General features: G+C 37.6%; 1 protein-coding gene across 1 annotated transcript; it reads right to left on the reverse strand.

Moving 5' to 3' along the window:
• Positions 1 to 3077: 3077 nt before the first annotated feature.
• On the reverse strand, positions 3078 to 4593 carry tmem174 (transmembrane protein 174). Its single transcript, XM_088911148.1, has 2 exons — positions 3917 to 4593; positions 3078 to 3201 (listed from the first exon to the last, which is right to left on the reverse strand). Exons 1-2 carry the CDS (start codon positions 4591 to 4593, stop codon positions 3078 to 3080), a joined length of 801 nt encoding a protein of 266 aa, XP_088767274.1.
• Between the last annotated feature and the right edge of the window lie 7264 nt (positions 4594 to 11857).

The raw sequence follows: 11857 nt of genomic DNA on the forward strand, positions 1-11857 counted from the left end.
TGGTTTGATTTTATTTAGACTTATTATTTAGGAGGAGAGTTGATCTGTTGTCTTCGATATTTTCGTGTCATCTTACAATATAAGAATCTTTGCAGACTCGTTAAAAACGGAATTCAATTCATTCCTTATTAACCCTCAATTAAGATATGTTGACGTACCGTACAGTAGGTTTAGAAATGATACTAGGTTTATACACTAACGCAGAGAACGAAAGTGGTCTTAAGGAAAATAAGGCTATAAAACCACATTTTTTAACATTTAGTGGAATCGGAAAAGTATTGTAAAAGATAGCCTATAATTTGAATATCACATACAGTATTAACAAAGCACTCCGTGTTAGTCATATAACGTGAAAAAAAGGAAAGTGATTAGACTCAAAAGTATTCCTGTGGGAAGAGTAAATTGCTGAGAATATTAACTAGTCATTACAGACTACATAAAAATCAATTGTGAAACACCATAATAGTTGCTTGATTTAATTATTGAAGGCATGTAAATAGAAACCAGAATGTATGTTTTAAACCTTCATTGGCCAAAACAATTTGAGTAATTTTGATGTCACGTTTTAATAGACCCTAAAGAAGTTACAACGGTAAAACTTAAAATAAAATAAAAAGTTCAAATAAATTATTGGACTAAGGGCATTTTTGTCATTCAAAAAAATATTAAAGTTAATCGTAGACTTTGACAAAATGTAATCATGTAAATATAAGGGCCTAAAAATGTTTTTTCTTCTCCCAGTTACACCACTTTGTAAACAAGGAGGCGAGACTTAGGCAACATATAGAATAGTTGTAAACTCTTTACAAATGTTTTATATAAAAAAAACTTGCAACTTTAAAAAATGCCATAGAAGCTATTGCAGCCCCACACAGCTATTTGGACCTTCCAGTTAAGGAATAATTGTTTTCTCTTTACTGCCTTCTAACAGATACCCCCCAAAACACCAAAGCAAAAACAGAATACACAACTTCTTACAATGCTTGAAAGAAACGTACAGTATGCAACACACTATCAAAGTTCTAGCAGCAATTACAGCTATTACTTTACCTTGTGTGGAGACTACAGTACAGTACTCTACGAAGGAATCGTATCAGAAGCCTTTTTATAAACTATAAAAACTAAATTAAAGAACACTTTAAAATGTGAGATACTGTACCCGAAAATGTTCATTTGTAATGAAACAATGTATCTAATATGCATAATGGAAATATAAATCCTTGATTACATGGCCCCCAATTCTAAAATTGGACTAGTTTTCTTTAAACCAAAGCATTATATACAGTATTAAGTGTATTGTGTGAAAAATAGTAGATCAAGTTTATGCAAAAGTTTAATAACTGCTATACAGTGAAAGTGAACCAAAACGGGCAGCATTTCACTTGTTAAATACAGTACGTTTTGCATTGTAAAACTAAATCACCAAGGAATTAAAACCATCTAACAGGAATTAATCTGAGACCTCTGTCTGATATATACAATGTCTATTTTTATTTAAGGAAGTGACAAAAGTCAAGTTAAATTTTGTTTGTTACATTATTTTATTCCTGGATGCGGATGCGATAGAATACATAAATCATTCAGTAATTGTAGCAAAAATATTTATATAACATTCAAATTACATTTTCCCTTAGTTCTTCAAGAAATCAAGCTTCTAGAAAACTAAAGTTTTAATGCTGGTGCAATTATGCGTAATTATTATGATAAAGACTCAGACTCAATTAAACTAATTACGCACAATTTGTTGGTTTTATAACCAATATGTGACCCTTCGAGCTATAATCTAAACACTTCAGTAAAGGGATAGAATATGCTTTTGAAAGTTTTTCAACTGCTCTGCTAGATGATCATTTATTGGTGAGCTGTGTTGAGACGCTGAAAAACTCCTCCATGGCTTCACACAATCTTTCTGCCCCCCTGTGGTCTTCTTAACTGTTGCGTTCAACCCTGTGTTCAAAATACTGTTGAAAGCAGACTGAGAAGACCAGTCTTTTTTCAGTGACAAATCAGTCTATAACTGTCATACTACAAACGTTTCGACATCCATCTCACATACTGTATGAGCAGAAGTGGAATCGCTGCTGGGCCTACACAGTCTTTAACTTTTTTTTCTATTCACACTGCGAGATTTGCAAGCTCACCCTTTTTTTCTGGTAACGATATGGTGTTACAGTATGTCCTCCTAAAAATAAACCTAAACCTTGGCAGACGTTTATGATCCCCTGCTGGATTTATAGCCTTTAAAAAGCAGGATATATATCTGATGGGTTCTTAAAATGCGTAAAGCATGCACTTGGGTACCAGTTACCTTAAATAAGCTGTTGATTTGACACATTTAAAACGTGAGCAAAGCCGTCTGGACACCGCTTGGCAGTGAGTTTCCCTGGTCTTTGAACTTGCGCTTTTCATAGAACAGATGTCCTGTTTCGAATACTGACAAGATCATTAAAGTTATCGGTGCTGACCTTTTTTTCCTTCATTCCAAGATCTTCGTTTCGTCACTTCGATTTGTACTTTGTCTGAACACAGTAGTTTCGGCTACCCTGCTAACAAGAATATACAGTACAGTAGATCATTAAATGTGTACCCTTTTGAGCGACATATTTGCAACTACTGTGGTCCACTGTGGCACACGGTACACCCCGCAGGACCATGGACAGCGCTATTATGAACCCAATACAAAATTATTATTTTATCGAACAAATTTGATTACACATCTGATATATTTGATTATATAGCAGATCTTCATTCTGCTTCCACTAAATTGTGAATTCTTCTGCACCATCACAAAATCTATCATTTCATTTAAAAAAAAACTGCAACCGTTCACCCTAGGTGAATGTCATGAAATGCACAAACACTAGCCGCTACAGATATATTTATTGTTTTAAATGAAACACATTTGTTTTATAGAGAAATCGAAAATGTGCGCTGTATATTTCGAGTCACACCTATATCTGTGTAGGATGTCGTTGCGCTTTAGAAAGTTTTTTACGTGTGTTGGGGGGCGTGTTAAGTTTTCTGTAAGACATCATTCTTGAATGGGAAGGAAACCAGTTTTAAGTGGTATGAATACATCAGGTAGTGCTGTCAGACGAGAGGGGGGCAGGGAAAATGTCGTCATAAGACGGAGGTGCGGCGCTGTCCAGCGCTTCTTCAGACGCTGTCTTTCTGTCTTTCCTCTCTCCACTTTCGTGGCTCCTGTGAAGGAATTACCACATAATTATGAAACAGGCCAGCATTTAATGGTCATAAATCCTATTAGAAGGTTAAGGCTGTGGGGCGTTGAGTAAACCATCGGCGGATACGATAAAAAGATTGGCAATAAGACTGTTCTGTTTTTTTTAAGAAGGCTTTGTATTGCCTTTCACCTGCCAGACCGGTTAAAAGATATGGTTGAGTGGTCACCATTACAATGTGAATATATTCACATTTGAAATGTTATATGTTCCCCATCTACACATTCTTTTCGTGATGTAAATTGTAAATTAAGAACAATTAATGCATTTTACTGAATGATGCGAGCATATTAAGGTTTTTCTTAAAATAACATTCACGAGTTTTCAAGGATTTTGGTTAAGCTATTTACAACTGAAAAGCAAATTCGAGTCTTCATAAGATAATAATAGCAGGGGTTCGTTCGGCTTTCGCTGTCAGTGAGTTTTTGTTATCTGTCGTGATAACAAATCGAAACAAATAGCCTGATTACTTTCCGATGACACCCTTAAATATAGTATAATCTTGTGACATCACATGAAATTCGATCTCAAAGCATGTGAGCCCGACCATCTGGGTCGCAATAAATTATCTAGACATAAGGTTAGCGGTCTTTCGTGACTCCAGTGTACGTTACTGTTGTCAAAATCAAGATACACCTTTTCTATACAAATTCGCTTTGTGGCATAACTTTATGTACCTGTTGTCACTGCTGTCCACCCCTTGGCTAACGGGGGAATGGTCATCTCCCACAAAAGACAGGTTATCCAAAGGGTACATTGTGTAGTACTGGGGAGGACATATCGTTGTTCCACAGACTCCATTTAGTGGGCTGGCAGTCGGAGAATGGTTGGTAACAATTCCATCTTGTGTCAATGTGGCATGGGGAGGTGGAATGTACTGGACCACGGTGGCCCCATGGAAAGTGATGGGTTGATTGATTCCAGAGAAAACAAACGATTGTCCGCACGGTCCTTGATCTGCCTCTGGAAAAACGTCTTCGCCCTGTTTGCACAATTTGCAGGTAAGCATCTTAAACTTGCACACTCCGATTAGGACGAACGTTACTCCAACTGAAAGAAGTATGGGACCGAGTAACTGAGTCCATTCGAAGTCCTTGCTGCTGTCGTAGCTGATCCATCCCATCACCGTAAACGTTAATCCCACCAGTCCCAAGAACACCCCGGAAAATAATAAGGTGGCCCCTGCTTTGTCACTGTCTGTTACTTCATTGTCAGATCTATTGGTCCGATAAGGAGAAACTGAGAAAACGTTCACAGAGAAGTCTTCCGAATTGCTGTTTCTATTACAGGCAGCGCTGTTATTATACATATTATTATTTTGATTCTGATCCATCTGTAGATTGTTCTGGACCATGGTGTGCTTTGAAAAAAAAGGTTGTCCCATTTGTATATTGGTTACTTTATGATTCTGAGAGTTCATCTTATAGGACAAATGCCGCATCCTGTAAATATTTAATTGAATACAGAGGCAGTAAAAGTTACAGTGTAATCGAAATTGCAACTGTCTGAAACGCTGCACTCCTGTACAAAGGTTTGTTTTTCTTGCAAATGTTCTCAATGAGACTAGTCAAGTGTTAAATCCACAAGAATGATTTTAGCATGTTATGAAACCGACAGACGTGAATGTTCTTTTTCCCCTAGATCAGTATTTAGTTTTAATTCTGGTTGAACAATAAGCAAGGTGAGAAGAAGAATCAGTAAAATAAGCCTTCATCATTTTCAAATACTGAACCATATCTCTGATTGGAATGCTCTTTTATTGTACTCCTTCATTTTTATAAGGTGTTTTGCTAATCTCAAGATTGCGTAGTTCAGGTAAAATAAAATTACAAAAATCAAATATCTTTTATTGTTCACGCTACATCTTAGCAAGTAGAAGCCTTCTAAATTTCACACCTGAAGAAGGCTCCACAGCCGAAACGTTGTGTTTCTTTTCTTCTCTTTTCAGCATGGAATAAACCTTTACTTGTTCCTTTGCAGCCTATGCATGCTGGCGCAGCTGCCTACTACAACGCTTTCTAAACTTGATCCCAGATTTTTATGATGAATTTCTAATCATATTTCTGATTTGAATGCTTTTTATTTATGACTTATTCATCCCTAATTTGCACACGCTAAGTCCTTTAGTGGTTTTGTCTCATATATACACATATACACAAAATATTTTATTTTAAAAATTGGCCAAACATCAAAGAATTTAGAAAACTTTGAAAATCAGAATGGAAGACTATTTTGATCTTCAGCATTAGAAACCATTACCTCTAATCTCCTACACATTTCCTTGTACTGTGTACTTCTGCTGCTTTTGCTTTAGGATCAGACCATGGTATGAGAGATGGTGGTACATGCTGAGCCATTCAACCATCTAGGAGGTGTGGAAGGTACCACCTGGCCAATTCCATTCGTATAACCTCACACTGACAATGGCCCATTCAATGTCTGATTGCAAACACATCAGCTGGCCTGTTCCATTGGATTTCAATCTGACATTTAAAATAAACAACAATTCAAGTGTCCAAAAAACTGAATGTTTTTTCTTTGCAGTTGGGGATTCTGACTGCCTGATACAAAGCTCTGGCATCTGGGAAAATCTGTGATTTTCTTTGGCTTTTCTGATGAGTACACCTTCCAAAAACCTCTGGCTAGAAATTTATGATTTTTGTTAGAATGTTTCTTTTGTTAGAATGTCTCTGTTTCTCTAAAAGTTAATTCTGGCATGCCAGGGAGCCCACCTGCAGCCCATATAATTACAGAATGTCCTTCATACTTCACAGTGATTTGAGGACATCTAGGTCCTCAAGCTTAATCTAATACTCAGACATTAATTTCTTTCTGAAAGAGACAATACATCAGCAAATGTTGCTGAAACCTGGCCATAAAATGTTTACAATAGAAAAAAAACAAAAGATATTCCCATTCTGTGTATTTCCTTCTGCTGTCAATAATTAATCTTAATGTGTATCATTTCAGTTGAATGATCTTTTCTTAACTAGATCTTTATGTTTAACAGCTGCTGCATTCTTCAAAAGGTTTTATATTTTAAAGGTTTTTTTTATTCTACTTACCAGAATTACTTACTGTGTATTACCTTCCATGGATTCCAAAACATTTAAGGCCCCTGTTACCCAGGATACCAATATAAAATGCTTACATCTATAGTAACCAATTGCTTAATTGCAATAATGCATTTTCAACGCGTGGTTGAAGTAACCAATTGCCAGGGCAGGGCGGTGGCTCTGTGGCTAAGGATCTGCACCTGTGGCTGGAAGGTTACCGGTTCAAATTCTGCAGCCGGCAGAGGACTCCTACTCCATTGGGCTCCTGAGCAAGACCCTTAACCCCAACTGCTCCAGGGGTGCTGTACAATGGTTGACCCTGTGCTCTGACCCCAGGCTCTCTCCCTGTCTGTGTGTCTCATGGAGAGCAAACTGGGGTATGTGAAAAGATTAATTCCTAATGCAAGAAATTGTATAGGGCTAATAAAGTGATGTTAATGTTAAACACTTGCAAAATATTAAGTGGAAAAAAAACAAAGCTTGCCAAACTAACATCCCTATAGAAAGTTTGTGTTGTAAGGCCATTTTATGATCTTCAAAAAAGGGATTTCTTCAGTTCAGATGTATGTAAAATAAACTAAATTCATTATTCTTATTTTCATTTTTGCCCAACTAAATTCTTAACATGGTCATAAAGTTTTTAATTGAATTTAAAAAGCATAACTAATTCTGTGGAATGGTGAGACAACCACAAAATCTGAATTTTAATTTGTGTTAAGTGAATTACCAGAGATATTGGAATATAGCTGGATATACTTGCTTTTATAAAGCAACAGATCTCACTGTAAAGGGAGAACAGTGTCATAATTAATAATGTGTTACCATGTGTACTGTCTTTAAACAGACATTTGGAAGAAATGCAGCCTAAATTGAAGTACCAGTGGTTGGGAAAATGTATACGTTATATGTCAAAGTTTGGAACGAATAAATGATGTAAAGAAGGTCTAGGGCTGGGGGTGACATCACTCAGCTTTCTTAGTTCTAATCCTTGATTTACTAATATCTTGGCATTCCTGAATAGTCAAACATTTTCCCACTAAAAATATACTGAAGACATGAAAAGGGAATCTGCATTATTTGTGCAGTGTCAGCTCAATGTGTCCTCCTGTGTCTAGCAAAGCCATCCAACTGCTGATGGTATGTACATCATCTAATAAATCAACACAGAGTGTTTGCACATTATATCTGGTGTCTCTAAAAAGATGGATGGTTTTTTAAGCAAGCTTCTGTCAAATATTTCTCTGCTTCGAGCGTGGCGTGAGTTGTTTTTTTTTCCCTGTTAACACGTTGCTGTCCAACGTGCTCTTTCATCTTTTTTGTAACCCACAAAGCAAACACCCCACACCCCCAAATCCCCCTGCCCCCACCATCAGTGGTACTCATCTACATGTTTCAACCAAAGGCCACTAAAATGACTTTGAACAGGTACGACAGAAGAATTGTGTAATAAGGACATGTTCTTATCCACCATGCCAGCAGCATCTCTTAATGTTTCCCATCATTACTCTTTGGCACTACTGACCACTGTGAAGTAGAGAGCTTCCTGTAAATAATTGCCAAGATAGGATGGATCCAGTGACTTCAGGGAACATAATGCAGCACCAGCAACCTTTTAGCTTTGCTGAAACCAATCAACCACATCCACTATCAGCAGCTATATCACCCTGAAACTCACAACTGGCAACCCACTAAAGCTAAGCAGATGTGAGCCTGGTCAGTACCTGGATGGGAGACCTCCTGGTAAAAAACTAAGGTTGCTGCTGGAAGAAGTGTTAGTGGGGCCAGCAGGGGGCACTCAGCCTGTGGTCCATGTGGGTCCTTAATGCCCCAGTATAGTGGGGACACTATACTGTAAACAGGCGCCGTCCTTCGGATGAGACATAAAACTGAGATCCTGGCTCTCTGTGGTCATGGCCTCCTCATAATCCCCATCTACAGTATGAATTGGCTTCATTACTCTGCTCTCCTCCCCACTGATAGCTGATGTGTGGTGAGTGTTCTGGTGCACTATGGCTGCCGTCGCATCATCCAGGTGGATGCTGCACAGTGGTGGTGGTAGAGGGGAGTCCCCATTACCTGTAATGTGCTTTGAGTGGAGTGTCCAGAAAAGCGCTATATAAGTGTAAGCAATTATTATTATTATTATTATTTCTGCCACTGTGAGTGGGCCAAGGTCAGAATTATAATTTAGCAAGATTAGTGTGTGAAAGCAAGGATAATCCTTGTTTAGAATAGCAGACAAAGAATATAAAACCTTCTTCCAACCTGTTTCCTAAATGTAACTTCATGTGGACACCTTCTAAAACATGTGTAAAAAGGTACCTTGTGGGCTCAGTAGCGCCTCATGGACAGAGTGTGCACAAGAGACTAGGGATACGTTTCACATAATAACATCTATGAGCCATGCTGCAGAACATGTTTTGTTTAATCCCTCCTGTGACCATATCAAAGGCTGCATGGACACGCTATGAACTCAGTTTCTCTGCATTGCCTTTCCTGTTCAATGCTGGAACATATTGTAGCATTTAAAAGTGCTTATGTGGGTTAAGAAGAATGAGGAGGTGGAATCTTTGCTGTTGAATTGAGTTTGATCTTTTATTAGGTTGGCGAGTGCCAGCTCACAGCTACACAGTGAGATACTACACAGCATTTGTAGGTGTAATAATCACTGCTCTGACAGCAGCAATCTAAGACAGCGAAGAGAACTCGGGTGCAGAGCGCAGCAAAGCAGGCAGACAGATGTCAGTTGTAGGCACTAAATGTGAAATCCCAGCCATGGTTGGAAAACACACAGAGTTTGTAGGTAGTACAGACAAAAAAGCACAAAAGAGAATCCAGCATATTCAAGGTACGAGTGCAGATCAAAACCAGAGAAAGCCAAGCAGAGCGCAGGGGGAAATCCAAAGCAGAGTTGAAAACACAAGCAAGACCTGAAGCCGGGAAGAGATGAAAAACTCAGCGAAAACAGGAATGAGCACCAAGACTAGAGGGAGGAAGACTGAGCAAGGATGAATGGTGAAATCAGGTAATATCCCATTGGAATCAGGTAAGTAAATAAGTACTGGTTTACTAGCACATGGGTGGGACCGATTTCCTGCCACTTTGTGTTGTCATGGTAGTTCACTAATTGGCAGGTGGAGTAGCAGAAATATTGGTTGTCTTGGTGACTAGGAAGCATTTTCCGGTCTTTAGGTTTGACAACAGAAAGAGCAGTACATTCCCAAACTCCAGTTAAGATGACTTCACAAAGTGTCTCCAGGCCCCTCCTCACTCTTTGTATCCCCCCCCCCCCAAGCTTTACAAAGTCTAGGGACTATCCCCAAATGCACACAAAAAATATAAATTCTTTTAGCCCATCAGTGTAGGACATTCCTTTGGCCCCAAGAATGCATGTGGTTACTCTTCTCTCGACAGATTCCAGAGTAGCAGTATTTTCTTGTATCTTGGTGACCAAAATTGTGCAGAGTCTTCTAAATGAGGTCTTGCTAGATCCTAGTACAATTTTTTTTAAATCCTTTAATTAAAAAGCAGAAGTTGTATACTTTTAACTCAATATAACATTCTGATCGCCTTAATCCCTTTTCCAAATACTACATTAACAATTTTCCAGTCAGTACATATTACTCTTGTCTCAAAAAACTGCTGGAAGTATTTTATTGAATTGGTAGAACATCATCAGGTCTTGGAAATTTATGTACAGTATCTTAAGTGATCCTTGTACCTGAAAAACTTTTCCATCTTCTATATATTTATGATTTAGAATGGAGTCTTATCTCAGCCTGAATCATGTTGTTCTATATTGTTCTTTTTGACTTGTTGTTGTTTTAAAGAGTGTTTTTATTCTCCTTACCGTATATTCTTCTTAATTGTTTTGTCTTATAGCTTGCCTGATTGTTGTGCATTCTCCAGAGCTAAATCTGTGCTGCATAATCTATTTAAACTGTTGCCATCCATTCTCCACTAATTCCACATTTATATCCTATCCCGTTTTACACATCGTTTATTCCTTTCATGTTTCATTCCTAAAAGATCTGCTTCCCTGGAATTATACAGTTCTGAATTGAACTCCACCTGTACAGCTTAAAGATATACTTCAAAGAACACCATATAATGAATTCGGATCCCTAATTCTTCTCTAACTTTTGTTTTCCATTATCTAGATATTTTGAAAAGACTAAATTAAGCATTTCCCCTCTAGCAGGTGTTGTCCAAACATGGCAAGAAAGCAATCATTCGGGATGTCTATCGTTTAAGATTCAGATGCCGACATTGCTATTAGGTTTTCCCAATCCATGTGAGATAAGTTAAGATCACCCATGAAAACTACAGCTTCATTTACTCATACATCCTGTGTTATAATCCTGATTTATAATTCCCATCTTATTGAATTTATAGTTATTAAACTTATTTAGCCTTTGTTAGTCATTAGTTTCTGAAACTCTTGTTTTATCTTCTTTATGTTCTTGAAGTTCAATACTAGTTTTGATTTATAGAGAGACTTCTCCCTCTCCTCCAGCTGTCCTCTTAGAGATGCTGTACTGTATATCTATTAATGCAGTAGTCATCACCACAGCACACCTGCAGCCTCATTTTCTTTACACTGATTACATTATAACTTCATGAAAATCTTACACTGTATTCCTGCATTTTGTAAACAGCATCTTCGTATACAGGTATGTATTGCAATTGTAAAAAAAAAAGAAGAAAGAAACAAAAAAGCATAGAATTTTTTTTACACTCTTGTTTATAATGTTATAGTAGGTAGGTACGTAGCTTCTCTATTCAGGTCACAACACTCAACACTGAGTCTATTGCACAGACAGCTCCCAGCAAAGACAAATCCCCAATTCGCATAGCTGGGGTGACTGAAGCAACTTGGATAACGTATCTCACTCGAGGGGACTTAAATCTACACCACTCATGAGTCCAGAGACGTTCCCACTATGCTACTCTTACCCATAAATCCATTGTAAGGTATCAAAAAAGAAAAACAGAAAACATATAAACTTTATTCCGAAATAAATAGTGAAGTTTTAATTGGGATAGTAACATGACTGACTCAACTGACTTCCCAAATCTCACACAGAATATTGTATTAATTCTACAGACCTGCAGAGTGAAAGCAAAAGATGTTATAATAGACATACTGTACATGCACAGACAGTGGAATGCAAGCAGGGAATCACCTTGTAAATTGCATCTCACACTGAATTATACAGTACAGTATAACTAACCCCTGTGAAACCATATTACAAGAATTGAACCATTCAGCCTAGCATGCAAAATGGAAGTATTCCAAGTGTTTAAAAATACAGTTACCTGCAACGTAATCATCCAATATGCCTCACTGAGGATGTGCAGTGGAAAATGAAGTGCTTTAAATGGAAATGGAAAACCTTCATGAACTATGGAGCTTTTGCAATCCTCATAGCTGAAGTGTATTTGAACTCCTCTCCATCTGAGGTAAAGAAACCCTTTAAAAAGCAGAATCATTCTAAGAATATTTAAGTAAACCATTAATCATATGATAATTATAGTAATTATTAATCAATTTAAGCATAC

The sequence above is a fragment of the Atractosteus spatula genome, chromosome 3 (assembly GCF_055471065.1).
Source record: "Atractosteus spatula isolate fAtrSpa1 chromosome 3, fAtrSpa1.hap1, whole genome shotgun sequence".
In the NCBI taxonomy this organism is placed as follows: Eukaryota; Metazoa; Chordata; class Actinopteri; order Semionotiformes; family Lepisosteidae; genus Atractosteus; species Atractosteus spatula.